General features: G+C 39.9%; 2 protein-coding genes across 10 annotated transcripts in view; both read left to right on the forward strand.

Annotated features, from left to right (window-relative positions):
* Window positions 1-15,734, forward strand: part of pcnx1 (pecanex 1) — a 38,926-nt gene extending 23,192 nt beyond the window's left edge. For 5 of the 9 annotated variants that reach the window (XM_026151429.1, XM_026151430.1, XM_026151431.1 and 2 more), the window contains 25 exons: window positions 2,383-2,536; window positions 2,779-2,811; window positions 3,775-3,946; window positions 4,820-4,930; window positions 5,143-5,234; window positions 6,407-6,516; window positions 6,881-6,986; window positions 7,100-7,192; window positions 7,363-7,769; window positions 7,893-8,070; window positions 8,223-8,331; window positions 8,513-8,642; window positions 8,727-8,785; window positions 8,962-9,177; window positions 10,870-11,123; window positions 11,211-11,441; window positions 11,846-11,946; window positions 12,209-12,359; window positions 12,464-12,694; window positions 12,792-13,066; window positions 13,166-13,344; window positions 13,426-13,856; window positions 14,059-14,199; window positions 14,479-14,613; window positions 14,722-15,734. In XM_026151429.1, coding sequence (XP_026007214.1) covers window positions 2,383-2,536; window positions 2,779-2,811; window positions 3,775-3,946; window positions 4,820-4,930; window positions 5,143-5,234; window positions 6,407-6,516; window positions 6,881-6,986; window positions 7,100-7,192; window positions 7,363-7,769; window positions 7,893-8,070; window positions 8,223-8,331; window positions 8,513-8,642; window positions 8,727-8,785; window positions 8,962-9,177; window positions 10,870-11,123; window positions 11,211-11,441; window positions 11,846-11,946; window positions 12,209-12,359; window positions 12,464-12,694; window positions 12,792-13,066; window positions 13,166-13,344; window positions 13,426-13,856; window positions 14,059-14,199; window positions 14,479-14,613; window positions 14,722-14,922 — 4,300 coding nt within the window. In that variant the 3' untranslated portion in view covers window positions 14,923-15,734. Of the gene's footprint in view, window positions 1-2,382; window positions 2,537-2,778; window positions 2,812-3,774; window positions 3,947-4,819; window positions 4,931-5,142; window positions 5,235-6,406; window positions 6,517-6,880; window positions 6,987-7,099; window positions 7,193-7,362; window positions 7,770-7,892; window positions 8,071-8,222; window positions 8,332-8,512; window positions 8,643-8,726; window positions 8,786-8,961; window positions 9,178-10,869; window positions 11,124-11,210; window positions 11,442-11,845; window positions 11,947-12,208; window positions 12,360-12,463; window positions 12,695-12,791; window positions 13,067-13,165; window positions 13,345-13,425; window positions 13,857-14,058; window positions 14,200-14,478 lie in introns of all 9 variants that reach the window. The other 4 variants (XM_026151433.1, XM_026151434.1, XM_026151436.1 and 1 more) reach the window with 2 other exon arrangements.
* Window positions 15,735-17,490: 1,756 nt separating this feature from the next.
* On the forward strand, window positions 17,491-27,182 carry lgmn (legumain). The gene is made up of 14 exons (XM_026152487.1): window positions 17,491-17,589; window positions 17,860-18,028; window positions 18,232-18,329; window positions 20,575-20,656; window positions 20,777-20,859; window positions 20,976-21,051; window positions 21,506-21,568; window positions 21,705-21,771; window positions 22,354-22,472; window positions 22,983-23,072; window positions 23,275-23,478; window positions 23,587-23,757; window positions 25,576-25,643; window positions 26,268-27,182. The coding sequence occupies exons 2-14, from the start codon at window positions 17,882-17,884 to the stop codon at window positions 26,302-26,304; spliced, it is 1,305 nt and encodes a 434-aa protein (XP_026008272.1). The 5' UTR covers window positions 17,491-17,589; window positions 17,860-17,881; the 3' UTR covers window positions 26,305-27,182.
* Window positions 27,183-27,663: the final 481 nt, after the last annotated feature.

The raw sequence follows: 27,663 nt of genomic DNA on the forward strand, positions 1-27,663 counted from the left end.
TTTTTAACTGTTTGTTTGTTTTTATGTGTTGCTGCATTTTGTATTAGTTCATATACAAATTTAAGAGGACAAAGCAGTAAAGCTATTCTAGCTAAAGCTATTATACTTGAATGCAAGAAATACACTGCACCCAAAATATATCTCAGTCCAGCAATACTGATCTTTTTATTTAAACTTTAGCACCATTTATCTGTCACCGGCATCCAAACATCCATCCTGAAAGTGGGCAGCTTTATGCAGAACTTTAAATCTAAGTATATAAAGTAATATTCAAGAAATTAAAAGTGCAAATTTCAAAAACCCTTTTGGTTCTGAAAAACAAATGAAGTGCACTATTAGCAGACAAAGGCAGTAGCTGCCCAAACCCTAAAAAAACAACTAAAAAACATTCTTGTAATAACACATTTGTTATTGTACAGTACCATTGTACAGTCAGACTTAGCAATGACATCGGACAGACGTCCGAGCTCCAGATATTGGTTGTTAAGCTTAACATGGGAATGCTTTCCAAACATTCAGAGATGAACTTTTTTTTTAAGTTGATCTCGCACACGCTAGCCACGCAATCACGTGACGCACACTCCTCCGTCGTGCTAAGGTCATGACCTGGGTTATACCATGTCGCAAGTTTTGTGAGGCGCTTTTGTGATATTTAATGGATTGGGTTATTTATTTATTTTTTATTTCTCCCCGATATCCGATCCAGTAAATTAGGTCATTACTGGGCCGATACTGTATATCAGATCGTTCAATCCCTGCTTATTAACAGTGCTTTTGTTGTGAAACATTTTGTAGCAACAGCTTGGTGGGATCGCTTTGTTTGTTTTGTTTGCCGTAATTTTTAATTTGTGTTGATTACATTGGCTTTATACTGCTGTCAGCTTTTGTTGTGAACATTTTAGGATGTTAGATATTAAGTTTCTGTCGTAAGCATTTTTGTTTAGCAGTTTCCTGCTAAAGTCTTGTCTTCAAATAGTAAACTCAAAAGCTGTTATGGTAATCGACAGTACTGTGCTAAAGTCCTGAGCCAAAGTCCTGAGCCACACCTTATTTCTTTATATTTTGTTTCCAAAGTTGAATTGAGGAATAGTTCTCCGGGCTTTCTGAAGGTCGTTCAAAGTTTTTCTTTGGACATGGGATCCTTTTCACTTCACGTTTTTATTTTTATTTTTTAAAGCCAATTAACATTGACCTCTGAATCATTCAAGCATTGTGTGTGTTTACATAACAGAGAACAAATTTTAAATTGTCTTTTGGTACTTTGTTATTAGCAGTCTGTATCAAAAACACACGATTTCTTCCCTTGTCTTTAGTTAAATCTATGCAAAATGTCAAATACAGCACAGATTACAGGCATAAATTTGTATTTTTGCACCAAAAAGGGGATCAGCCAAAAAGTAACATGTCTCAGCATGGTGTGCAGTGTAGCCCTGAGAAATTTGAGAAAACAAATTGTACAATTTGAGGACGAAAGTTAAAAACTAAGAGGCCTTCCTGCGATAAAGATGATATTTGACGACAACCCCATTCCCTAATGACAAGTTATGACACCTCAATATCTATCAATGAAGACTATGTTTGAAGTTTTTCCCAAGTGTAGCTGTAGTAAGCTGTACAGGCAGAGATCACCCTCAGTAACCCATTGATTATGTTCTGGAAGGAGGCCAGACAGAAATGGCTCTGATCAGAAAAGAGAAGAAAGGGTTAACCTTGATTAGCTTTTGGCAGCAGCTTCATTTTTCATCATGACAATTATCCCAAACATACTGCCAGGGCACTAAAAGCATACCTGGATGGAAAAACACACAATGCAACACCTTTGGTCATGGACTGGCTTCCCCAGAACCCAGACCTTAAGAATGCATGCCTAAGAGAGTTTTTGTTCTTTTTCTTTCTTCTTCAAAAACAGGATAGCTCAGGACTTTTGCACAGCACTGTTGTCAATTCTGTTTCTGTTTCTGGATTCAGCAAGAACATCAGCCACATTGTTAAGTCTTTGAAAATAAAATCATTCATCTTGCTTGGGGATTTGGAGTCTCTGCTTTCTATCACTTGCCTGTAATTATCTCTATGTGGGAGTTACTCAGTCAGACTTGTCTAGCTGTAAGCTTCTCAACAGCAGCAAGAAGAATAACCACAGTTGGCAGTGAAAGAATTGATTTTTGATTTGTTGTTTTTTAAAGCACCACGTGGATCTCTGCAGTCAATATTATCCTCCTAAGTCGCTCCAGTTTGCTGACCCATCACCACATGCTGCCAGTTTAAATGGAGAGCTGTTGACATTATTTATTTGTTGATCCCAGTCTTTGGAACAGTTTTTTTTTTCTTCTCTGTTAAATCTTCCAAATAATTTTTGAATTGACTTTTTCCCAATTGTTACAGGAACCGTGAGGTTTTAGAGAATGTGTTGGCAGTGGTGCTGGCTGTCCTTGTGGCCTTTCTGGGTTCCGTGCTGCTGGTTCACGGCTTCTTCACTGATATCTGGGTCTTTCAGTTCTGCCTCGTCATTGCAAGCTGCCAGTATTCCTTACTAAAGGTGAGTAGCTGGGTGTACAGGACTCAACCTTAAAGTGCAACAGAGGAGCACTGCTGCAAAGAAGCAGTTTAAAAGCTGCAAAATGTGTTAGGCATGCCTGCAGAGGTTTGTTATGCCTTTAAGGGAATAGCTGGTGCAAAAATAAAAATGATTTATTTCTTTACTTAGGAGAGTTTGTAATAACATGTTCGTACGAGGTATGTCAACATTATCATTTTAATTGTGCCTTTCTTTATCGACAGAGTGTTCAACCAGACTCCTCTTCCCCTCGTCATGTAAGTATGTCATTTGCAAATCATTAGAACAGGGAGACTTATTGAGAAATGACATCAAAACAAGATATTAAATGGATTTTATATAAGAAGTAGAAAAAGTAGAAAGTCAGTAGTACTTTGAAGCTCTGTAGTTATTATTCAGCAGCTTTTTGTTGCTTTGTTGTGGTCCTGAAAGTTGATGCTGCTCCACCCCCACCCCCCACCCCTTCCTTATGAGCCTGGGTGTTCCTCCCTCCCTTGTGTCAGTGGCCTGCTCTGAAACGGCGTCTTTTATTAATGCAGCTCATACTCAGCTGCAGGCACAAGCTTTAAATAGCTGGTCAGAGTTTAGACCACAGCTCACTCTCTTACTCTTTGTCTCTGTCTCTCTCTCTCTCTCTCTCTCTTTCCCCCTGGGTGTCCTCTCATCTCACCTCAAGGACTTTATTCCTTCCCATTTCTCGACATTTCGGGGTGGGGAGATAAAAAAAAAAGTCTTTTTAATCTGATTGGTGGTGCGTGAGCTGTCGCTGCCTCCCAGAGTAGAAAAGCAGGACATCTTATAGCCTCTTGGGTTGCAACCTGCACGCTGCAGATATGCATCCTCCTTCTCCTGTGAAACCTTACACTTGATACTATTTCTGTTTATACCTGTGTCACTCTCCATGGGGCTGATATAACACTGATGCCTTTAAAGAACGATTGTTAGAATGATTGTTGTATTACACTTGGCAGTTACTGTTTTTTGCTGTTATCCAAGGTTTAAAACAAGTGCGCATGCTAGCATTATGGCTTTTTATCTTGCTTAATAAATACTATGACAACAGACAATTGTTATTTAGAAAGAAAAATGTAAAACATTAGGCTTTCTCTCCTTTTTTTCTTATTTTAATACACAGGGTATGTCTTACTGAGCTATATTGAACCACAAAAAAAATGTTTCTTTAATGATCCATTTGTATCCTCATACCCTTGTCCCTGCAGGGCCATAATCGTATCATAGCATACAGCCGGCCTGTCTATTTCTGCCTGTGCTGTGGCCTCATTTGGCTTCTCCACTACAGCAGCCTGCGGACCACTTCCTCTCGCTTCACCCTGTATGGAGTCGCACTCACCAGCTCCCTGGTGCTCACCTCTGCCAGGGACCTCGTCATAGGTGAGTACACTACCTTGTTACTTCTTTGTACTCTGTGAATAACAATCAGTGTTTAAAGGAAAGTCAAAGAGAAACATGCCAAAATGCTAAATCCTGGATGTTTTAGAAGTGATTTAATGAAAGGGGGTGACGTAGCAAGACAACTTTGAGCAGCACAGTTTGGGTGTGTATGTGTGCAAAAGCTGGAGGCTGAATCCAGGCCAGGAAATGCTTTAAAAGTTATAAGTAAACATATTAAGGGCCCTAAAAAGTTTGCTTATCCTGCAAGTGGCCATAAGCACTTTATCTGATAAAATATTAATGACTAAATAAGGAACTTTCAAAGCTGACAAAAGCATTTTTGGAAAAATTTTTTGAGAATATTAAGAGTTAAATTTCAGGACTCATCTGATGTAGAATTCCTGGTGTGAGCAGTAATAACCAAACAACCCAGCAGCTATCATGAGATGTTGAAAGTGTTTTAAACTATGGAAGCACTGACAAAATAGCCCGAGTTCAGAAATCTCTAAAGTAATCCAAATGGTTCTAACGTTTGCCACCATTAATAAGATGTATGAAATAGGTTTCTGGGATCTGATCCATTGATTTTGCAACAGTCATAAAGTGCAGACTGTGTGTGAGCAACAAATCTCTACTAAAAACAAAATTTTTCTTTTGGTTTATATAGATATTAAATGCTCCTTTCATCAGCCCATAATCAATAATTATTGCTGCATTGTCTTTGGAGACGTTGCTGTACACTATTAGGAACCAGTAATATTTGAAGTGAGCCTCAGGGTATTGTTTCCTGTGTGTGAAAGGTGATTCCTGCAAATTACAGAATTATAGGATGATAAATGTGTTTAATTTTGCTTTGCTTGCTTCTCCCTGCAGTCTTTACTCTGTGTTTTCCCATCATCTTCTTTGTGGGGCTGCTGCCACAAGTCAACACGTTCGTCATGTATCTCTTCGAGCAGCTGGACATCCATGTGTTCGGGGGCAATGGTGAGTAACTTTTAGATACACAACTTTTCTGCAGGGGTGACTTTGACCTCTACAGGATGAGACGTCAGCCACTTATCCACGTTGCTTTACCTTATACATTATGATATACCAGGCATCATAAGAGGCCACTGTGCTGATTTCAATTCTGCCTGCCCTTGTTGCTGTCAGTTTGAGTGCTCTCATTGCTGGCATCCTCCCTGTTCCCTTTGCAGCCTCTACAAGCCTTCTGTCAGCACTGTACAGCATCCTGCGCAGCATCGTCACTGTCGCTCTGCTTTACGGCTTCTGCTACGGAGCTCTGAAGGTGAACGCAAACAATGCCTAATAACGACTAAACACAAAGTGCAAGTGACGCTCAAGGAGGAGTGTATTCTTGATCTATAATGTTAAAAATACAAAAAAAAACGTATTTTGTTGAGGTGGTGACAATAAATGGAAAAAATAAGAAGTACCTGATTCTTGTTCTTGGCGTTTGAGGAAAACATGACTGATTGTGTCGAATTTCAGTCCAACTAGTTGTTGTCAACATCACTCGACACTAAAAACTGTGATGCTCAGTTTGCAGTAGAGAATTTATTGTGGAATCACCAGGATACACTACTTGATATTTATTGTCCTAATTCATTATCCTTTAATTCTCCATGTCTCCTCGCTTCCCTCACTTGCTTCTCGTCCTCCCGGTGAGGATGGGAGAGAGATGTGCTGAAGAGACACATCCATAGTTGAGTTGTTATGAGCTATACGAGTTCTTACTCGTATAGCATCAGTTTTAATCGTTGTATTGATGTTTTGCACATCTGAATTACCTTTAAAACGGTTAAGTACAAATGTCCATAAAACGTATTTTTTATTCACATATATAAGTAAAGCATCATTACTGTACAGTATACCTAACTACATAAAGGTGTGGGTGTTAAATATAAAAATAAAAAATAAGACTAACTGTTGCTTTCCGTGATGCCAAACCACATTGCAAACGTGTTAGATTTAACACATGAAACAAGAAGGTATAGAGACTCTCCCTATGTCGCTATGTTCTGTTATACTGGCTGCTGGTCTTTATCCATAGCACTACAAAGTAAGCCTCGTGGGAATAAGCTGCATCACATGTGGAAGAGCAACATTTAAAATTATGCAGATGTAGTCTATGCCACATATAGGCTACATTTGTTCTTGCTCACTCCTAGCTTCTCCAGAAGCCTCTTCTCTATGTTCTTTTTAATCTGCTAAAAGATCTGTCATAATGTTGGAGGAAGAGATTTGTGGGTCATGGCAGGATAGAGGATACACAGAACCATAATTTAGCATATTGAAAAGAAGCTATTGTCAGGATTCGTCTTGGACTGTTTCATGGTAGTCCATCCAGTAGTTTTGGAAACATCAGGCATCTACATGAACAAACTGTATGTGTAAATATACCAGCAACATAAGGTCAGACACCCAGAAGTGTGTTAAATCCTTGATACTGTGTTTCAGGAGACCTGGGAGCCTCATCACATCCCTGTGCTATTTTCTGTATTCTGTGGCCTCTTGGTGGCAGTGTCTTACCACCTGAGCCGGCAGAGCAGTGACCCCTCTGTCCTCCTGTAAGTTTACAGACATGCACCACAGCTTTGATTTGTATTAGAGCAAAATTCACATATTACATGATTTTTAAAACCAAAACTGGTCCTAATGGTTGGATGGGTGAAAATGCCTTATCTGGTTCAAATAAGGATTTTCCATTAACTGCTTCATCCGTTAAGAGTTAAGTGTGAACTTTCTACTCAAACATATTCTGTGGGTTATCTTAGATATGGATTTCCTGAAATCAGTTCAAATAGCTTAACACTGCTTCACCAAATAGTTGTGTTAACAGATGTTGACTCTGCGATCCTTCTGATTGTATAATCCCTCACAGGAGGTTGATGGCCTTCAAACCGGTAATATTTTCGTCTCTTTGATTTACAGCTCACTGGTACAGTCCAAGATTTTACCCAATTTAAGAGACAAAAATCCAGAAGACCCCCTGTCAGAGGTCCAGGACCCTCTGCCAGAGAAACTTAGGTCTTCAGTGGTGAGTATACATCAATTTTAGTTGTTAAAATTGTTGCACAGTTCTAATTTTCAGTCTAAAATAGTTTTTTTTGTTTCTTTGATCCCTTAAGTGTTTCTTTTCAAATGTTTTAGAATGAGCGTTTGCAGTCCGACCTGATCGTCTGTGTGGTCATTGCTGTCCTTTACTTCGCCATCCACGTTAGCACAGTATTCATAGCGCTGCAGGTACAGTCATTTCTTTGGTTTTGAATACAGAAAATCAAATGTAATGTGTGCTGTATTGTTACATTATATATTCTTTTAACACTCATGATGATCCATGCAGTTATTTTTTCTTGTTCTTAAAACCAGCAAACACAAACTGTAAGCATTATTGCATCTCTGTGTTCCCGCAGCCTTTCCTCAGTTATGTCCTGTATGCTCTGCTGGGGACGGTGGGGTTGCTCACCCACTACCTGCTGCCTCAAGTTCGCAAGCAGCTACCCTGGTACTGCTTCTCTCACCCTCTTTTAAAAAACAAGGAGTACTACCAGTTTGAAGTCAGGGGTAAGTACAGTGAATTTGAGTCACATGGGGGAAATCAGAAAAATAATTTTTATTTAGTCTTTTTCTTTCTTCATTTTCTTCATCATCTCAAATGCTCTTCCTCTCTTTTGTCAGATGCAGCACATGTAATGTGGTTTGAAAAGCTGCACGTGTGGCTGCTGTTTGTGGAAAAGAACGTTCTCTATCCACTCGTTATTCTCAACGAGCTCAGCGGCAGCGCCAGAGAGCTGGCCAGCCCGAAAAGACTCGACACCGAGTGAGGACTCCGTTGTTTCTCTTTGTGACTCTTTCTCTGATTTCTATCAGCTTTTTAGAGTGATGCGAGTTTGAATGCGTGGTACTTAAACAAAACAAAAAATGTTCTTTGCTGTTGCTCCAGAATCGGCGCACTGATGATCACAGTGGCAGGCCTGAAACTGCTTCGCTCCTGCTACAGCAGTCCTACCTACCAGTATGTGACGATCCTCTTCACTGTCCTCTTCTTCACCTTTGACTACCGTCAACTGTCAGAGACGCTGTTGCTTGACCTCTTCCTGATGTCTATCATTTTCAGCAAGGTGAGAGAAATGTATTTAAATTATTTGAGTGAATATTCTGATTAACTGCACGACACATGCATACATATCATATCACAGGTGGATGATTCATATTACTGGTTTCTTGACTGTTTCTTTCTGGGGGGGGGGTTGTTTTGTTTTGTTTTTTTAAGATGTGGGAGCTGTTCTATAAGCTGCACTTTGTTTACACCTACATCGCCCCCTGGCAGATCACGTGGGGTTCAGCCTTCCACGCCTTTGCTCAGCCCTTTGCCGTGCCTCGTATCCTTTCACTGCTGTCTCTTATCACAGCATACTATAGACTGAGTCAGCAGTTTCTTATGTTGGTCTGCAGCACTGCAGTAAATTCTTCCTGTTATAACATGTTAAGTGTTTTGTTTTTTGAGGCTGTAGTTTTTCTTGTAGCAAGTTGTCAAATGACCTTGACCTGAGGCCTCATCAGACTCTGCCATGCTGTTTGTCCAGGCTGTAGTGTCAGCAATCTTCTCCACCCCCCTCAATCCCTTTCTGGGCAGCGCCATTTTCATCACTTCTTATGTCCGTCCTGTCAAGTTCTGGGAGAGAGACTACAAGTGAAGAGTTTTTTTGTTTTTAAACATTTTTCTGACACTTTCTTGCACTTCTAAAATGTGTTGCTCTTTTCCGTTTTCTTGCAGCACTAAAAGAGTGGATCACTCAAACACTCGACTGGCCTCTCAGTTGGACAGAAATCCAGGTGACGACATGTCTTTTGGTTAAAACTGTAACCAGAGAATTGCTTGCTTAAATGTTGATATTTAATTGGGGCAGACTTAAATCCTCATTGTGTCCTAGTGATCACACTGGTTACACAATAAAGCAGTGACGTGTGATTTATTAATGTACTTTACTCCTTCCTTCATCTGTCCTCAGGCTCTGACGACAACAATTTGAACTCCATCTTCTATGAGCACCTGACCCGCTCCCTGCAGCACAGCCTCTGTGGAGACCTCCTCTTGGGCCGCTGGGGAAACTTCAGCACCGGGGACTGTTTCATTTTGGCTTCTGACTACCTGAACGCGTTGGTGCACCTCATAGAAATTGGTAACGGCCTTGTTACCTTTCAGCTTCGAGGGCTGGAGTTCAGAGGTGAGGAGATCCATTTGTAAAAAGTGTTGAACCAGCTGTTGCAGGAATTCAGTCACTAATTAATGACAATTAATTATTAACAAATGCGTTGTAGTGCAAGAACTGAAGGTTAAAAGAAATTCAGAAAACAGGTGTTTCACTACAGCTAATATGATCAGTCTTATTTGTTTCCAAGTAGAATCCCAAGTGACTAAAATATTATAAACAATCTTCAAACGTAACCTTATTTGGGTCTTGTCAACCTAACCAAGATCATGTGGTCTAACGTTTTGTAAGTGTTTGTAAAAATGTATTTTATGACTTTTTAGTGTACCTCATTAAACATTATTTTCAAGTGTCAGGTCAGACCTGTGGCCCATATCACATCTCTCCTTTTACTCTTCACACTAAACAGGCTGTATGTATCGTTCAGTTAGTTTTAGAGCTTGGACAGCTGTGTCAACATATTCTTTATATTCTTTGTGTAATTATTATTTTGTCTGGTCTGACCTCTGTTATTTACAAGATTTTTATATTTCCACATGAACAAAAGTATTGTCCCACACCTCTTAATCTTATAATTCAGGCCTTTTCAGTCCCATGGCCATAAGTGTATAATATTAAGCACCTAGCCATCTGTCTTAACAAACGTTTGTGGGTCATTCTAAAGAACTCACTGGTTTCAAGTATGGTACTGTAGAAGGACGTCACTGCTGCAGCAAATCATTTTGTGAAAGTTCTTCCCTCCTGGATTTTCTACAATCAACTGTAAGTGTATTATTGCAAAGGGGAACCGTGCAAGAACCACAGCAACTCAGCCATGAATTGATGACATGAAGTTACAGGGTGGGGTCGCTGAGGCATGTAATGTGTAAAAGTTGCAAACGCTGTGCTGACTCAGTAACTGCAGAGCTCCAAACCTCCTCTTCCATTACGATCAGCATGAAAACTGTGGACAAGGAGCTTCATGACATGAGTTTCCAAGGCCAAACACTTCCTGTAGGAGTAATGTGTAGGTGGCCCAGTATGTTTGTCCATGTAGTGTAGCAGCACAAAGTTAACTTTAAAATTGTGAAGCCAGTTCCCATCGTAGATCTGCCATAGAGCAAAATAAATGTGACACGTATTGGCTTTCAAGTGTGTTTGGCATTTCATAGATCTCCAGTTTCAATCTCCATTCATATTTGTGCACTTGTTTTGTTTTTTGTTTCTTTTTTTTTAAGGAGGTCAAACTAAACCCTGAGAATTATTTACAAGTACTACTTGAGATATTTCATCAGTGGCATTCCACTGTATTTGTTTAGTCATTCTTATCTCCTTCCCAAACACACCTGGTCGTGCTTTATCATCAGCGTGACTTTGTTTTATTCAGCCTGAAGCTTTGTGCTGCAAATAAACCTGCTGAAACATTAGCTGAGAACATGTGACGGAGTAAACGTTTTATAGAATTGGAGGCACACCCCAAAGCATGACACTCATCACCAGTTTCTGTCAGCAGCTTTGTGTTTATTACAGAGCATCTTCCTTCTGCCGGTTTATTGGATTAAAGCTCCAATGATAAAGTGATTAATCAACGAGTTAGTTAACAGAAAATTATAGGTTGAACTATTAATGATAATCACGATTCTCTCACTCGTTGCACTTTACCGGACTGAACTGGAACGGACCTGTGTCCCACACAGCATCAATAACATGCTGACTTTTCCTCCACAGGAACTTACTGCCAACAGAGGGAAGTCGAAGCCATCACTGAAGGGGTGGAGGAAGATGAGGGCTGCTGCTGCTGCGAGCCAGGCCATCTCCCTCACATCCTATCCTTTAATGCTGCCTTTGGGCAGCGCTGGCTGGCGTGGGAGGTGCTGGTCACCAAATATGTTCTGGAGGGCTACAGCATCACTGATAACAGCGCTGCCTCCATGCTGCAGGTGTTCGATCTACGCCGCATCCTCACCACCTACTATGTCAAGGTTTGTGGGATGACACGAGAGAAGAATGTTTTAGTGCAGTGTGGGATTTCTAAAAGTTCTAAATGCATCATCCCTTTCTGTGCTCAGGGTATCATCTACTATGTAGTTGCTTCTCCTAAACTGGAGGAATGGCTGGCCAATGAGACCATGAAAGATGGCCTGCGGGGATGTGGAGAGAGGAACTATGTCGATCTGGATCCCACTTTCAATCCCAACATTGATGAGGACTATGACCACCGGCTTGCGGGCATCTCCAGGGACAGTTTCTGTGGTGTCTATCTGGGCTGGATCCAGTACTGCAACTCCCGAAGGGTCAAGGTAATAAGGCCTTCAATTCTGCTTGTGGAACAGTTATTGTCCCCCAAATTGCAGCAGGCTATTGGTCTTTTTCCCCCCCAGCTGTACAAGCAAAGCATATTTCATTGCATTGTCACAATAAATAAAAAAATATTCTAATAGCATGACAGTGGCAACTTAAGATCTTCAAAGACTTTAAATCCCTTGAGCAGTTTGATTTTAATCACTCTTTAAAAAGTCATTGCATCTTGTTACTGCCCAAAGGGGTCCTGTATTTGCGTCAGTTGTTGTCAGATGATATGGGGGGTTGTTTTTTTTTTTTAAATAAAAAACTATGTGGGGGATCACAGAGACATGTTGAAAATATCTGTATTTGGAGATAAAAGCTGCCCTCTAAAATCTTTCATGTTTTGCTTGGATTGTAGCCACTGGACAGTGAGAAAGACTCACCTCTGGTGCTGCTCTGCTTTGGACTGTGCGTGCTGGGAAGGAGAGCTCTGGGAACTGCAGCCCATCATATGTCCAGGTTATTTAGTAATTGTTATTGTATTGTGAGTGAAGGAGTTCAAATGTGTCATAAACTGAGAGTAAACAGTAACAGGAGGTTGACTTGTTGTGACAATTGTTCCTGTAGTTTTCCTGTTTAGCTTTCAAAAGCACATCTTTCTAAGCATAAATGCACTCATTGTCTTTTCCTATTTTCTCTCTGTCTGTGTGAGCCAGATAAAGAGTACCGACTAATCTTTTTTTTTTCCTTCTTCTTCTTCTTCTTCTTCTTTTCATCACAGCAATCTGGAGTCTTTCCTTTATGGACTTCATGCTCTTTTTAAAGGAGATTTTCGCATCTCTTCAGTGCGAGATGAGTGGATCTTTGCAGACATGGAACTGCTCAGGAAAGTTGTGGTGCCTGGTATCCGAATCTCTCTCAAACTACACCAGGTGAGACCCTGAATGTGGCCCCACTGAGCCCCCTACTGAGACAAAAACTGTCCTAAACCCTATACTCAACTTTATCTTCTCAACTTTTTTTTTTTCCCTCTCAGGACCACTTCACGTCCCCCGACGAGTACGATGAGCCAGCAGTTCTTTTCGAGGCCATCTCCTCTCACCAGCAGAACCTGGTCATCGCTCACGAAGGGGACCCTGCCTGGAGGAGTGCCGTTCTGTCAAACGCCCCGTCGCTCCTAGCTCTGCGCCACGTCCTGGACGAAGGAACCAACGAGTATAAAATTATAATGCTCAATAGGCGATACCTCAGCTTCCGGGTTATCAAGGTGGGTCTGCAACAGAGTCAACAGACTGCACAGAACGGTTTAATGATACTCACTCTAAGCCGGGTTATTTAATGCAAACTTGTGAATTTTGCTGCAGGTAAATAAAGAATGTGTCCGAGGACTTTGGGCAGGGCAGCAGCAGGAGTTAGTGTTCCTGAGAAATAGAAATCCAGAGCGTGGGAGCATCCAGAACGCCAAGCAGGCTCTGCGTAACATGATCAACTCTTCTTGCGACCAGCCTATTGGATATCCAATCTACGTATCCCCGCTGACAACCTCCTACTGCAACTCACACCCGCAGCTCGGACACATCCTGGGAGGTCCCATCAGCATCGGAAACATCCGCAACTTTATTGTCAGCACCTGGCACAGGTTTGCTGGATTTCCTATTGTGTTGTTCTTCTCTGTTGAGTATTTCTTCTGTATATTTTGGATCTGCGTTGAGATTAATGTGAAGATTTCTCTTGTCAGATTACGGAAAGGTTGTGGTGCAGGCTGTAATAGTGGCGGAAATATCGAGGATTCAGATGCAGGGGGTTTGTCCTGCGGCAGTGGGAATGGGACAGGTGGCGACTCTCAGCAGAGCTCAATATCTCAGGGGGGCACCTCAGGACCTCCCCCTCCTCACTCATACCAGCCACATACTCTGGGTGAGAACTACTGCTCCTCTGTCACATTTTGCCTTTAACAGCATAGTATGAAAACTAACCAATTCTCCCCTTTGTGTCCAGGCACCAGTCAAAGTTCCCAGTCGGTTCAGTCGGGTTTGGTGCGGCACTCTCCCGCCCGGGCCTCCGTGGCGAGCCATTCGTCATCATACCGCTATGGCAGCAGCCGCCACTCCTCGCTTCGCACCTCCACCACCGGCCTGGAGCCCTGTCGACGTTCCTCTACCAGCCAGCTGTCTCTACGCACGCTCCCTACATCTCTGCAGCTCCGGCTGGGCTCCACCTCTGATCCCGCTGGCCCTTCGGCCTCCCTCTCCAGCCACAGCATACCTCCCTGCAAACGCCACACACTGGTTGGCCTACTGGGCAATGATGGCCTCTGCAACACTGTGACAGACCCCCTCAGCCAGCACCATCACCATCATCAACACCTACAGCAACACAACCCCACTGTCTCCACAGTACGGAGAGATGACATCTCCTACAGAGTGCAGGTTTGTAAATACTCTGTTCTGTGTATCCACAACAGCAAAAAAAGTCCTGATATAACTATTTTTATTTTTTATTGTTCTCCACTTTATCCTTTGTGTGTTTGTTTGTGCGTGCAGTGTCAGTGATTTCTTTCTAGTAAAAGCCCTCAGTTCCTTTGTGGTTGCATAAGTTTTTACACACTGTCGGTCCGTGTCTTCACCTCAGATTGTGGACGTGAGTCTGGTGCTGGAGAACATTAACTTATCGAAGCGGAAAGAGCTGCAGTGGCCAGACGAAACCATGAGACTGAGAGCAGGAAGGACCTGCTGGAGAGACTGGAGCCCTTTAGAGGGCATGGAAGGGCATGTAAGTGTGTTCTCACAGATGTTACCAAATCAGCACCTTTACTTATTTTCACACACAGATGAAGTAAACTCTAGGTCATGTAAATATGTGGCTATAGTTTGCCTCATACACTCATTTTACACACCCACTCACCTCTGGTGCTATAAATGTGATTTAGCAGTTATTATCATGCTTGCACATGACCTATTTTTTTGCCCTGTAACACCCTTTCTGACCTACTTGTTCTGTCATAAATGCTTCATAAATTTTATTGGATGTTTCTTCTATTGCCCCCTGCAGGTGATTCACCGGTGGGTGCCTTGTAGCCGAGACCCAGCCAATCGCTCCCATATAGACAAAACCATCCTGCTGGTACAGGTGGAAGATAAGCTAGTGCCCATTATTGAGACTGGGGTCATTGAGTTGGGTGCAGAGGTTTGAGGATAAGCAAGCACACAAACACAAACAGACACTTGCACGCACACATATACCCCTGCGCGCTTGCGTGGAGATGAAGTCAGACCTTCTTCTGGCTTTTAACAGGAGGCTGGAGACAAACAGGAAATGGGAGCTCTCCCCCCTCCCCCGTTCCTTACTGCTGAGGGGGAAAGGAAGCCAGGGAAATGTGCAAGCACAGGCAGAGTATACATTTATCCAATGCTTTCATCGACACTCACATCCACAATATCTGCCTTGCTTTGCGTCTCAGAAATGCTGCATGACAGTAAACAACTCTTAAGTTAGTTCTTGCTACTGGTAATTAATTTCTATGCATTTCCTTTTCTTTTTTTCTTTTGGAAATCCTGACAGAGCTGAGTGTAAGGAGCTCGTGGAGCTCTTTCTTCTTTCTTGTTTGTCCTCTATTTGCCAAATAAGTTTATTGAATATCTGCTATGGATTCATACATGTGAAATCCTTATGTTTTTTATTTTTTGTTTTTTGCTGCCAAGACTACAAAGAAAGTTGTGGTGCAGAACTGACAGAAGTCAGAGACTCGATGTTGTCCTCAACACCCTCTGTTTCATTGTTGTCATTCCGTTTGGATTAGTTTGAAATTTGCAAGATTAATTTACGCCTAAGAAAAAAAGAACTTGCACTATTTTTTTTTTTTTAATTTACAGTGATGGACTACAATCTTTAGATAAATTCACATTTTATTTATTACAGATTCTGAATGGCCATGGTTACAGATGCCTTGGGAATGGAAAGAAAAATGCAATCATTATTCTGTTTTTGGCCATTTTTATTTTAATATTTTATGTTTGATAAACTTGAAAATAACTTTTTACTGTATATGATTATATCTATATCTATATATATTTACACAAATATATATATATAATGTCAATGTATAAAAGATTTTGTTTTCAATATTTATTACTGTGAATACGGTATTTACACTTTGTTACATCTTTTTTTTTTTTCATTTTGGGACAAAGATTAATGTACAAAGGACCATTGGTTGAAAATGAGATGCCGCAATTTCAGTGGACTGTTTCTCTATTTAACTTAATTCTTTTCTATATGGAGAAATAAAAGTTTGATTTATTGCTGTCTTTGATACTCTGAATGATTTTATTCATGAGTTTATTTTCAAAAGAACAACCTAAACAACTTTATCATTAAAGTAGCTCTCTTCTGCTTTGCTAATTGTTCTGTGCCATGCAAAAGTTTCAACCCACCAATCATATCTTTTATATTTTGTTTCCAAGGAGACAGACTTTCTTTTTTCATTTTCAAGTTTTTCATTTGGACATTGGCTGCTTTTTCACTCTGTGAAACTCACTCATTATTTTCAGTCCAATCCTTGTTCTTGACCATTTTCAGATCAGTATTTTACATAAATCATTCAAGCATAAAAATGGCACCTAATTTAAAGGCTGAAACTAGTCTTGTTTACAAATAACGGACAAAGAACCAATTTTAAATTCTGTCTTTGTACGCTTTGAGACTGTCAGCCTGTCACAAAAGCAGATTTTGTTCCCATTTCTTTACCTGAATCTATGAAAATTGCCAAAGGAAATGCAGTTGGACAAAGATAAAATAGTGTTTTTGCACCAACAAGGTGATTTCCAAAAACCTGTTTGCTTACAATTAGCATATTTTATGGTGTGCAGTTCATTTTAAAAAAATCAAACAAAATTGCCAGCTCTTCCTTTACCTACAGTCTTAAAAAATATATTTGCAGCAGATGAACAGTGTCAGAAAGTGATGTCTTTAATAAATGGGGGGGGGGGGGTTATCCAGCAAAGATCTAACACAGGCTCTGAGGGAGAGCTCTTCTGTTTATTCAGTTCACTGAAGCCTCATCAATAGAAGGATGGCTGTCAAGGAGCCATTCTTAAGGCACAGGCAGAAAAGGCTGTGGTATGCCAAATTAAACAAGAACTAAACTGAAAATCAGTGGGAACAGGTGCTGTGGAGCGATGTCATACACTGACATCCTTAGAGTCCAAACCTCAACATTACTGGAGCAGTGTGGTATCATCTAGGCAGCAACATCAAAAGAAGAGCTTTGAATTAATTCATTATATCAGTCCTGGCGTTCCATATTCAAGTTGCCTGGATAACTATTCCTGAATACTACTTATAAGAAATTACAATAAGAGAGCTCTGGTTGTTGAAGAACAAAGGTGGTCATAGGAAATATTTGAAGCTTGATAGAATTGTATGGGTTAAAATCATTCTTTCAGAAAGTTATTTTTTCTTCTTCATTTGGATCTCTGATGTTAAAGAGCGGTGATTTCACTAATTTGATAATGTTAAGGGCACCGCTTTAACTGTGAAAACAAGCCCACCTACCTGCTCTTCCAACCTTAATGACGGGCTGCAACAAGCCTGAGTCTAACATTATACCCCATATATGGAAAATATGGGGTAAAATTCCCACTTTTAAGCAGAAGCTGAGCAGTCATAATTGTGTCAGTAAGCATAAAATCAAACTTGTGATCAGCACGTGGATTGAATTTTATATTTATGGTTTTGCTGTAGTATATAAAAGGGTGATTAAAATGAAGTGAAAGAGATAGTAACCACAGAGAGAAAATACGACAAAGAAGTAGAGGTGATCATTCAAAAGGAAACACAAAATTACCTCAAAACCAAATTAAAATATAATAAAAAATAATAACAAAAACCGATGTCCAAGGAGATTATGGTGTTTTGAAATTACATCCAAAACATAAATGCATTTATACTTGTGTTATAGCCTTATAACATAATAGTGTCACATGACGGAGAGCTGTTACCTTACTCACATGATTAGCCCCGCCCCAGAGCACTCTGATTGGCTCCCGTAGAAGACGATGCCAACTGTTTTGCCCCCCGACATTAAATATAACTGGAGTGCCGCTGAGGATTTGAGTGTAGTCGGTTGTTGCCCCCTTCCTCGTCTAACAACGCAAAGAAAAGGTAATAAAATATGTTTTTGTCTTCCTTTAAAACTTCTAGGACTGAGCGGTGTGTCTTAATAGCTTTAACTCACTCCGAGTGTTTTTTTAAAAGTCCATGTTTTGCGAAGCTTGTTGTGCTACTGATGGCTAGTTAGCTTCCTAGAATTATCAGGTGAGACGTTTACGTGTTTTTATTTTTTTCAGTTTTCCGTGTTTGTTGCCACCTCGGTAAACATAGCTGAAATCTAGAAGAGGATCTGAATATTTTTCCCTACTGTCATCCATCCAGGAATCCCACAGAAAGCGAGGAGATGTGTCGGTCCGTCCTATTCGCCCTGCTTGGTCTGACAGCCGGACTCGTTATTGGGTTTCCCACCCAGGAAGAGGAAAACAGTGGCGGAAAACACTGGGTGCTTATTGTGGCTGGCTCCAACGGCTGGTACAACTACAGGCACCAGGTGAAACTGCGACCACCGTGCGAGCTGTGCATGACTCGATAGTTTTCTCTCATGGTTTTTGATAAGCACCGCTTTAAGCTCTGATAAGCTAACTTCCCCTCCCTAATGCATGTTTTCCAAGTGCTCCTCCCGCTGCTTAAAAGGCTGCATACTGTGATAATGTGGAACTGACCTCCGAATCTTTTGCTCTCCTGCTCGCTCAGGCCGATGCTTGCCATGCCTACCAGATTGTCCACAGGAATGGCATCCCCGACGAGCAGATTGTGGTCATGATGTACGATGATTTGGCTGAAAATGAACAGTGAGTTGGCACTTTTGTTTCTCTGCTTGTTCATACTTCTTCTTTCCTTAAAATGTTTGACACAAACTCATCCTAATTTTAGTAGCTGTTGACCTTAGTAGGCTATTAACTATTAGTAAGATATAGCACACAAAAACTCAATCTTAAGCCAGAAAAGGCTGTTTGTAGGCCCTGTTACATCTGACTCAAATTCAAGAGTCTCTGCTGTCATTATGCATCCATAACAAAAGTCTAGCTTTACTATCTCACATGCTGCATTACATTTACATAACAGATAAATATACTGACACGTGTATCTGCTGTGTTTGTGTATATATACATACAAATACACGTATACACAAGAATATTGTACGTTAGCACTGAATATGAGATATTATAAACTACTTATATATAAATATGTGTAATGTATATATCTTAGGGTGGATTTGAAAAAATAGGATAATGCACTTTACATGAGTTACTAAATATATAACGTATAAATGTATCCATATATTCCTGAGGAGCATAAACATGTGGAATTGAGCAGGAGAATATATCACAGTAGGGTTATAAAGTCATTTGACAGCTATGTTCAGCAATAAGCCTGAAATAATCTTCAAGTCTCTGTGTGAGGATAGCTTTGAAGCACCTTCAGAGTCTTTGTGGATTTCCCCTTCACTCTTTGCACAGTGAGTAGGCTAAAGATGAGCCGGAGATTGTGAGGATGCATCTATAGAAGTTGTTAAGCAGGTTTTTGGAGGAGTCTGGCTTAGGAAAGGCACTCTGTGATGGTGACTCCTAGGAACCTAAAGCTGGAGACTTTCCCCAGCTCTCTATGGTGTCAAACTGTGAATCTCCTCCCTGTAAAGACCGACTAACACTGTTTCATCAGGATCACAAAAGACAAAGACAAAAAGTAACTGCTGACAATCCAGTTGTTTGCTAAATTACCTTAAATGGCCTTCAGCTTTGGTGACTGACTGACATAAACAAACAAATCAGAGCAACCATTGTAGACACTGAACAACAGGATTTGTTTTTTAATGAATGAATTCTTGATGTTTAAAAATGCTCAGAAGATTAAATTACTCTTGGATCTACTTTTTCAAAAAATAAAAATAGTTGTATTGTCAGTCATTACTTTTTTGTCTTTGTCTTTTTTGATTCTGATGGAACATCTTTAGTCTAGCTCATGGAAAACTAACAGTCTGCTGGCATCATCTTTGGAGATAGTGGTGGGTTTCAGGGTTTTCGCAGGAATTTCCCAATCAGATCAAAAAGCTGCATTGGCATTCCTCCTGTCACTGTGTTGCAGGGCCCTGCATCGCTCAGAAAAACATGTTGAGTGAATGAGTCGTGCTGAGAGGAGTCACGAGGAAGGTGCTTCCATAGAAATAGTCTCGGAGTTATGTTACTGGCAGAGGAGGGGTAATGTAAGGAGATGTGTTGGTTGCGGGAATCACAATGGCAGTTACATAGTGGGACGCGATGTAAAACCCAGCTTTAGCAGTGATTTGATAGAGTTGGCCTGTGCTACTTAAATTTCAGTGCCAGCCGACTTGCACATGTAGTTAGCTGTTACTTTAATTAGAGATACTTTAATATATTAGCAGCTGTTTACAACAAAGACTTTTCACTGTGTTTTGCTTGAAGTTTACCGGGCAGTCAATCGAGTCATTCTTTCAGGTTCATTTCAGACATTTAGTAAAGTTTTTGATAGAACTTTCTGATTAAAATGGGAGACATATGTTCCTTATTTTTTTGGTTATTTTGGATCATAACCCATGTGTAGACATGTTTATTCAAGTTGACAGGCACGATGCACGCTGAGTAATGCTGTTATTGTTAACTGTTCCCACACCTTAAAATGTTCCATGAATGTCAGTCTGCTTTGTTTTTTGAGAAACATTATGCAATATGGGATTTAAAAAAAATAAAAAAAATAATTTTTAATATCCGTGTCACGCGCTTGTATCACTGCCATTGTAATCACAGACTGAGCATCTGGTTAATAAATATCTAGCTACAGAATTGTAAAAAAGAAAGACAAACTGTACGTATCTGTGCACAGATATGTATACCATAACATTTCACTATAAATGTTATTCATTGATTTATTTTAACATCTGTGGTGTCATATTGTTTTGTGGCTCTGTCACCAGATGAGTGAATCATTGTTATCCATCTGTTTCCCTTTTATCTCACAAAGTGTTTTATCAGCTATTTGCACTTCCTTCTGTGTGTCTGAATCATGTTTTTCTTCCAGGAATCCTACCCCTGGGATACTGATCAATAGACCAAATGGCAGTGATGTGTACAAGGGAGTTCCTAAAGACTACATCGGGGAAGTGAGTGCTTCAGTGCATTTCTATAAAAGATCAACTGATTTCAATATTTTCCAGATGATTGTTTGAAGAGGCTTCTCTGCTGAAAGCAAACTTTGTGGGTTGATGTGTCTGTTATTGCAGGATGTTACCCCAGAAAACTTCCTGGCAGTGTTGAAGGGTGATGCCTCAAAAGTCAAAGGTGGCTCTGGAAAAGTGCTGAAGAGGTAAGTGGTTAAAAAAGACAGGAAGTAACGAGCGCGTGGCCAAACAACAATAAATCTGGTTTATATACTTTTTTTTTTTTTTGTCCCTGTTAACTTTGTTCTCATTTTCCTGGCAGTGGACCCAATGATCATGTGTTTGTTTACTTCACCGATCACGGAGCACCTGGTATTCTGGCATTTCCCGCCGATGAGGTGAGTACCTTTTTGTTTTTTTTAACTTCCTGGCACTGCAACAACCACAGACAGGTTACACCAGATTCACAAAGAGCCTTATTGCTTCACAATCACTTTGATATGTCTGGGTTGGGTTTTTTTTGTTTTTTTTGTTTTTTGCAATTTGGTGAAATATCTAATTATTAGATGGAATATTATGAAAAGATAGCAGTCGCCGCATTGAGGTCAAACACAAATGGTTAACACAATTTGAACATTAACATTATCATTGCAATCAGCATTGTTAGTGTTTAACTTGTCAAACCAGGAAGACATCCTCACCAAGTAAACTAACCGTGTTTTGGGACCTTACATATCTCCTAATTTGCTGATAAATCAGTTTTTATGTTTGCAGTGCATGCCATCACGGTGCTCTAAGAAACACTAGTGTATAATTGTGGTTAATGCAAATTTGTCACCTCTCTGTCTGCAGCTCCATGTTGAAGACCTTCAAGCAGCCATTACATACATGCACGACAACAAGAAATACAAAAAGGTGATGTTTGATATGTACCGTACAAGTGTGGGCACGTCCCGCAGTCTAAAATTCAGTTGATAAAGTGTTGATGTAGCTGTGCTGATGTGTAAGGTCATAACATTTGTGTTTGGTCCACACACACACACACACATAGATGGTGTTCTACATTGAAGCATGTGAGTCGGGGTCAATGATGAACCACCTGCCTACTGACGTTGATGGTGAGTTGAACTTTATCAGCAGAATTACTTTCCTGTAAAAAAAAAAAAAAAAAATGATGAACCAGCATCAAGTGATGAGAGCGAAACTGATGCTGGTCTATGCTTTTGATGGGATCAGACTAGGATCATGTGATTTTTATTTTTCATGTTTTAATTTTTTTTTTTTTTTTTTTAAATCAGCCCTGCGTTACGCTACGTGTTATGTTGACTAGACAGATGTCAGGTCCGTGGTTTGAGGACTTCTGCTTTTGACTTTTAGTCTTTTGTAAGAATCCATTAAATGCTGAGGTCAGCTGCCCAGCTTGTGGTCATCTTTAAGCACAGTTACTGTGTCGGACATCAAGTGATAAACAGAACCGGACCTGCACATGACATTGATCAAGATTCTTCTTTGATTGTTTTCAATTAATGTCTGTTTTTGATGTGTCCAAGTGTAAAGCAGTTACTGAAATTTGTGTTTAGATCTTCAGTTACAACCTTCAAATTTTTCTGAGGCTGTTGAACAGATTAGCGAGCGACCTTTAGATCTGCCTAGTGTAAAACTAAAGTCTCCTAACATGAGAATCTCTGTATATTCTTCAGTGTATGCCACCACAGCAGCCAACGCTGAGGAGTCCTCTTATGCCTGCTACTATGATGAGAAACGGGACACCTACCTGGGTGACTGGTACAGCGTGAATTGGATGGAGGACTCTGATGTGGTGTGTGATTATCTTCCTCATTTGTGTCCAAATCACAGCTTCTAATATTTATTCATTTTTGAAAAATATTTTAAAAAGAAAAATGTAATTGTTGTCTGTTATATTGTGACTCTGAACTTCAGAGTATCTTGTGTGGTGGCTTTAACACATCTTATAATGTTTAGACTTCAGGCTGCAGGGAGAGGTGCACATCGGATTATGGTGTAGATGTAGATTTAATCCAGAAACATGAATCCACTGAGAGAATGAAAAAGGAAGAAACGGTTAACGTCTAAGATTGGCAGGAAAAGGAAGTGATAAACGTCTCCAAACGTAGCAGCAGAACTTTTGTCTTTAACCAGCCCCGAGTACTTTGCATAAGTGTGTAACAGTAGAACAGAAACCTGACCATGAGACAGTCAAACTGCCACACATTATTTTACGGAACGAATTCACTGACTCTTCATGTGACTGTTATTTTGGAAGCATTTTATCACATTCACTTTTTTTTTTCTGTCTTTGTGCATCCAGGAGGATCTGAGAAAAGAAACATTGCTACAGCAGTTTAAGATTGTGAAGAACCACACAGACACGAGCCACGTCCAGCAGTACGGAAACAAGGTTAGAGCAAGAAGGCTGTGCAAACTGTGAACGAAATGCTTCAATGAGCACTTGTCAGTTCTAGACTAAAGAAATTTGAGGGGGAAGTAGTGTTTCGTTTAAAGTTGGAATGACTTGCAGAATGTGTTCATGTATGTGAGTGAAAAAAAAACAAAGTTTGTTTCCTCCTTCTATTTTAACGCTTGTACATCTTTCTCTACAGACTTTGGCCCACATGAAAGTTATACAGTTTCAGGGTAATCACAAAGCAGACAGTCCAGCTCCGATGAACCTGCCACCAATTACAAACCTGGATCTGACCCCGAGCCCTGACGTTCCTCTGGCCATCCTGAAGAGGAAGATGATGGCCTCCAATGACATCAGTGTGGCACGGGGCTTGCTCATGGAGATCAGTGCCCACCTCAAGGTAAAGACTGACAAAGCTTTCTAATGTTTGTGGCAGTGTGCCAGTACACTGAAAATCCATTTGATGACAATTTACCATTAAAGAGTGTGTGAACCTTTGTCTGTGTAGCTCAGGGACATTATGGCCGACACTATGCGCAAAGTGGTCGAGAGAGTCGTCGGCAATACGTTCAAAGCCAATGACATGGTAAACAGCAGAGCTGACCTCTCCCAGCATCAGTGCTACAAGGCGGCAGTGAAGCACTTCAAACACAACTGCTTCAACTGGAGCAAACCTGAGGTAGAGCCACACACTATGAGTCTTTCAGCTCCTTTTTAACAGACCCGGGACATCCCATTGCAGTTTACAGAGTGTCTGTGATTCATATAAAGCCATTAATAAATGAGTCACCATTGTGGCCACATTTCAAGCTTACAGTAGAATTTCGCTCTCATGCCTGGACTCTGGTTCTCCTTGTAAAGGGGAAGTGCCAAATCAGTTTCACATGCTATTCATCAGCAGGTATCATACTCTCATTCATCAGCTCTTTTGCATTCAGCTGACTCTAATCCAGACACTCTGAGAATAAGCTTGAACTCCCACTCACAGTTCTATGAAAGCCATATTAAAAGCTTCACACAGTAAGCATATTGCCCACTGTGATATTTGATTATTTAGGTTCAGGATAAAGGAAAATGGAGGAAAAAATATATAAATAATAAGGTAAATTAAAAGTAATATCACTCAATAAAGTAATAAATGATGAAAGAAAATCACATGACTAAGATATTGGATTGACTTGCTGAATAATACTGAGAAATATGTTAATTACGTGTAAAAAAATCAGTATTAGTTGGATTTTTAAAACAGAATTGAGCAGTAAATGTTGTTTCTCTGTTCATCGTGGTTGTCACACCATCTGGCAGTGAATGATCAGAAAAACTTCAATTCAATTCAGTTTAATTTATGTATTGCCAAATCCCAACAGCATTTGCCTCAAGGCGCTTATTATAAGGGAAAGACGTCACCAGAATACAAAGTTACAATCAGTAACTTCCATAACACTAATTGTCATCTCAGTGACTGGGAAAGCCCTTAATCACATGATTTAAACTCAGTATTTTCCCCAGGTGCTTTCATGCAGCTGTGTGCTTTTATTCTGAAAATCTTATTTTGTTTTCTCTGGACAGTTTCTGATGTTTCTGACGTAGAGCCACACACTATGAGTCTTTCAGCTCCTTTTTAACAGACCCGGGACATCCCATTGCAGTTTACAGAGTGTCTGTGATTCATATAAAGCCATTAATAAATGAGTCACCATTGTGGCCACATTTCAAGCTTATAGTAGAATTTCGTTCTCATGCCTGGACTCTGGTTCTCCTTGTAAAGGGGAAGTGCCAGACCAGTTTCACATGCTATTCATCAGCAGGTATCGTACTCGCATTCATCTGCTCTTTTGCATTCAGCTGACTCTAATCCAGACACTCTGAGAATAAGCTTGAACTCCCACTCACAGTTCTATGAAAGCCATGTTAAAAGCTTCACACAGTAAGCATATTGCCCACTGTGATCTCTGATTATTTAGGTTCAGGATAAGGGTAAATGGAGGAAAAAATATATAAATAATAAGGTAAATTAAAAGTAATATCACTCGATAAAGTAATAAATAATGAAAGAAAGAATAATACTGAGAAATATGTTAATTACATGTAAAAAAAAATTAGTATTAATTGGATTTTTAAAACAGAATTGAACTTGTTGAATTGAAATTGTTTCTCTGTTCATCGTGGTTGTCACACCATCTGGCAGTGAATGATCAGAAATACTTCAATTCAGTTTAATTTATGTATCGGTAACTTCCGTAACACTAATTGTCATCTCAGTGACTGGGAAAGCCCTTAATCACATGATTTAAACTCAGTATTTTCCCAGGTGCTTTCATGCAGCTGTGTGCTTTTATTCTGAAAATCTTCTTTTGTTTTCTCTGGACAGTTTCTGACGTTTAAGGGCATCAGATAAAAAAAGAAAAAAAGAGGAAGCTGGTGAACATTTGAAGATTCGTGTAAAACACAGCTTGTGGTGACGTTTCTGACGTGTGACGATTTGATTTCTTTGCAGTACGAATACGCACTCAGACATCTGTATGCGCTGGTGAACCTTTGTGAGGGAGGATATCCTGCAGAGAGGTATAGACCACTTCTCATTTAATGTAACGAGTTACCTGAGTTTCTGTTGTCTTTGGGGGTTTTTTCTCTGTAATTCAGTGTCAGCCATCTGATTAGGTGTGTGTGTGTGTGTGTGTGTGTGTGTGTGTGTGTGTGTGTGTGTGTGTGTGTGTGTGTGTGTGTGTGTGTTCAAGCTGATCTTAACTCAGATTTTAGTCGATTTGTTTCTTGTAAATAGAAGTAGCTATACACTAGTACAAAACCTTTGCACCATTTAAATGTGGCTTTTTGTTTGTTTGTTTATGACTCTCCTGTCTGTTAACAGTGGGTTTTGCTGTGTTTTTGTCAAGGGGAAAGCTGTTTGAATAAATCATCTTGGTCTCTAGGAACATATGAAGTGAATTTTTCACATCAGTCCTTAAAAATAACATTTTTGACAGATAATCAATAGCTGATAATCAGTCATATTTCTTACTGAAAAGTGATATATATATATATATATATATATATATATATATATATATATATATATATATATATATATATATATATATATATATATATATATATATATAATTATTTTTTTTTTTTTTTTTTTTTTGTGATCTAATACTAAGGTAATCTTGTTTTGTTGTCTCTCCGCAGCATCCAGCAGGCCATGGACACCGTGTGTGGCCACTAAAAGGATTTCTGTGAAACCATCAAAGCCTCTGGTTCTTCCGCTTGAGAAGCTGCGAAAACTGAGCTTCTCTTTGCACCACTTGGGAATCAGTCGGATGTGGAGCTGACCTTATTGTCTTATGAGCACACTATAAATTTTAAAGTCGTTTTTGATTTTACTGATTTTTCTTTTATGATGACTTCACAGTGAAGAGCGTGCGAGACTTTTTATTGCTACCCGTTTTGTTTTTAGAACAAAATACACAATTATAATATGGACTGCAAATAAAATTGTTTGCTAAGCTTTATTTGTGGTATTGCCAAGGGCAGACCACTAAACAATGAATGTTAAGCCTCAAGAGACTTTTTTTGTGACACTGCTGGGAATAAAATCCGATGGAGCCAAGGTGACATGCTTTCTGGATGATATTTCTAATAGCTGCTGTTTACTGTTTCAGCAGCTAACCTCAGAAGGATTTCTTTTCCAGATAATTCTGCATTTCCTATGATCAGAAACCTTTAAGTTTGCACACCACTGTGTGATAGATACATAAATGCACCCATATCCTCTGGCTGTGAACTGCTGTGAGCTTTAACAGGATTTTGGACTCCCTGTGATCTTGATTTTTAAAAGCTGATAGTTTATTACAGGATACCAATGAGCCCGAGAGCAGGTCTATATTTACAGAAACAGAACAGAGACTGTGGGGTCATCAGAGATCAGGTGAAGGGCTTGAGATTGATCAATTAAAAACAAACTTGTTTATACTACAGCATTGGGGCTATTAGTGTCATTGATTTATGTAAATTCCTTTAAAATGTTTTTAAAGGAATTTCCTCATTTTCCACTGCAGAAAGAAATCTAAATAAAGTAAAAATGCACTCACTAAGCATTGCTAATACTGGCTTTGACTCTTTTTTTTTTTTTTTTTTCTTCTTCTTTTTTTTTGCCTTCAGAGCTGTTTTAATTCTTCATGGCACAGATTTATTAAGGTAGTGGAAGCAAACTTCAGAGACTTTGGTCCATATTGTCATGATAAAATCACATAGTTGCTGCAGATGTCGGCTGCACACCTGTAATGCAAATCTGTTGTTCTAAAATGTCCCAAAGATTCTCTGTTGGATTGAGATATAGTGACTGTGGACGCCATTTGAGTAAACTGTTTTCAAGGAACCAGTTTCAGATGAAACTGGTTTATGACATGTTACCCTGCTGGAAGCAGCTATCACAAGATGGGTAAACACTGTGCTGAACTGGTACTAAGAGGGCCAAAGATTGCTGAGAAAAACTCCCTCACACCACGACCAGAAGGCTAAACTGTCAGTTCAAGGCAGAATGGATCAGCTTTCATGTTCACGCCAAATTCTGACCTTGCCATCT

The sequence above is a fragment of the Astatotilapia calliptera genome, chromosome 19 (assembly GCF_900246225.1).
Source record: "Astatotilapia calliptera chromosome 19, fAstCal1.2, whole genome shotgun sequence".
NCBI classification, from domain to species: domain Eukaryota; kingdom Metazoa; phylum Chordata; class Actinopteri; order Cichliformes; family Cichlidae; genus Astatotilapia; species Astatotilapia calliptera.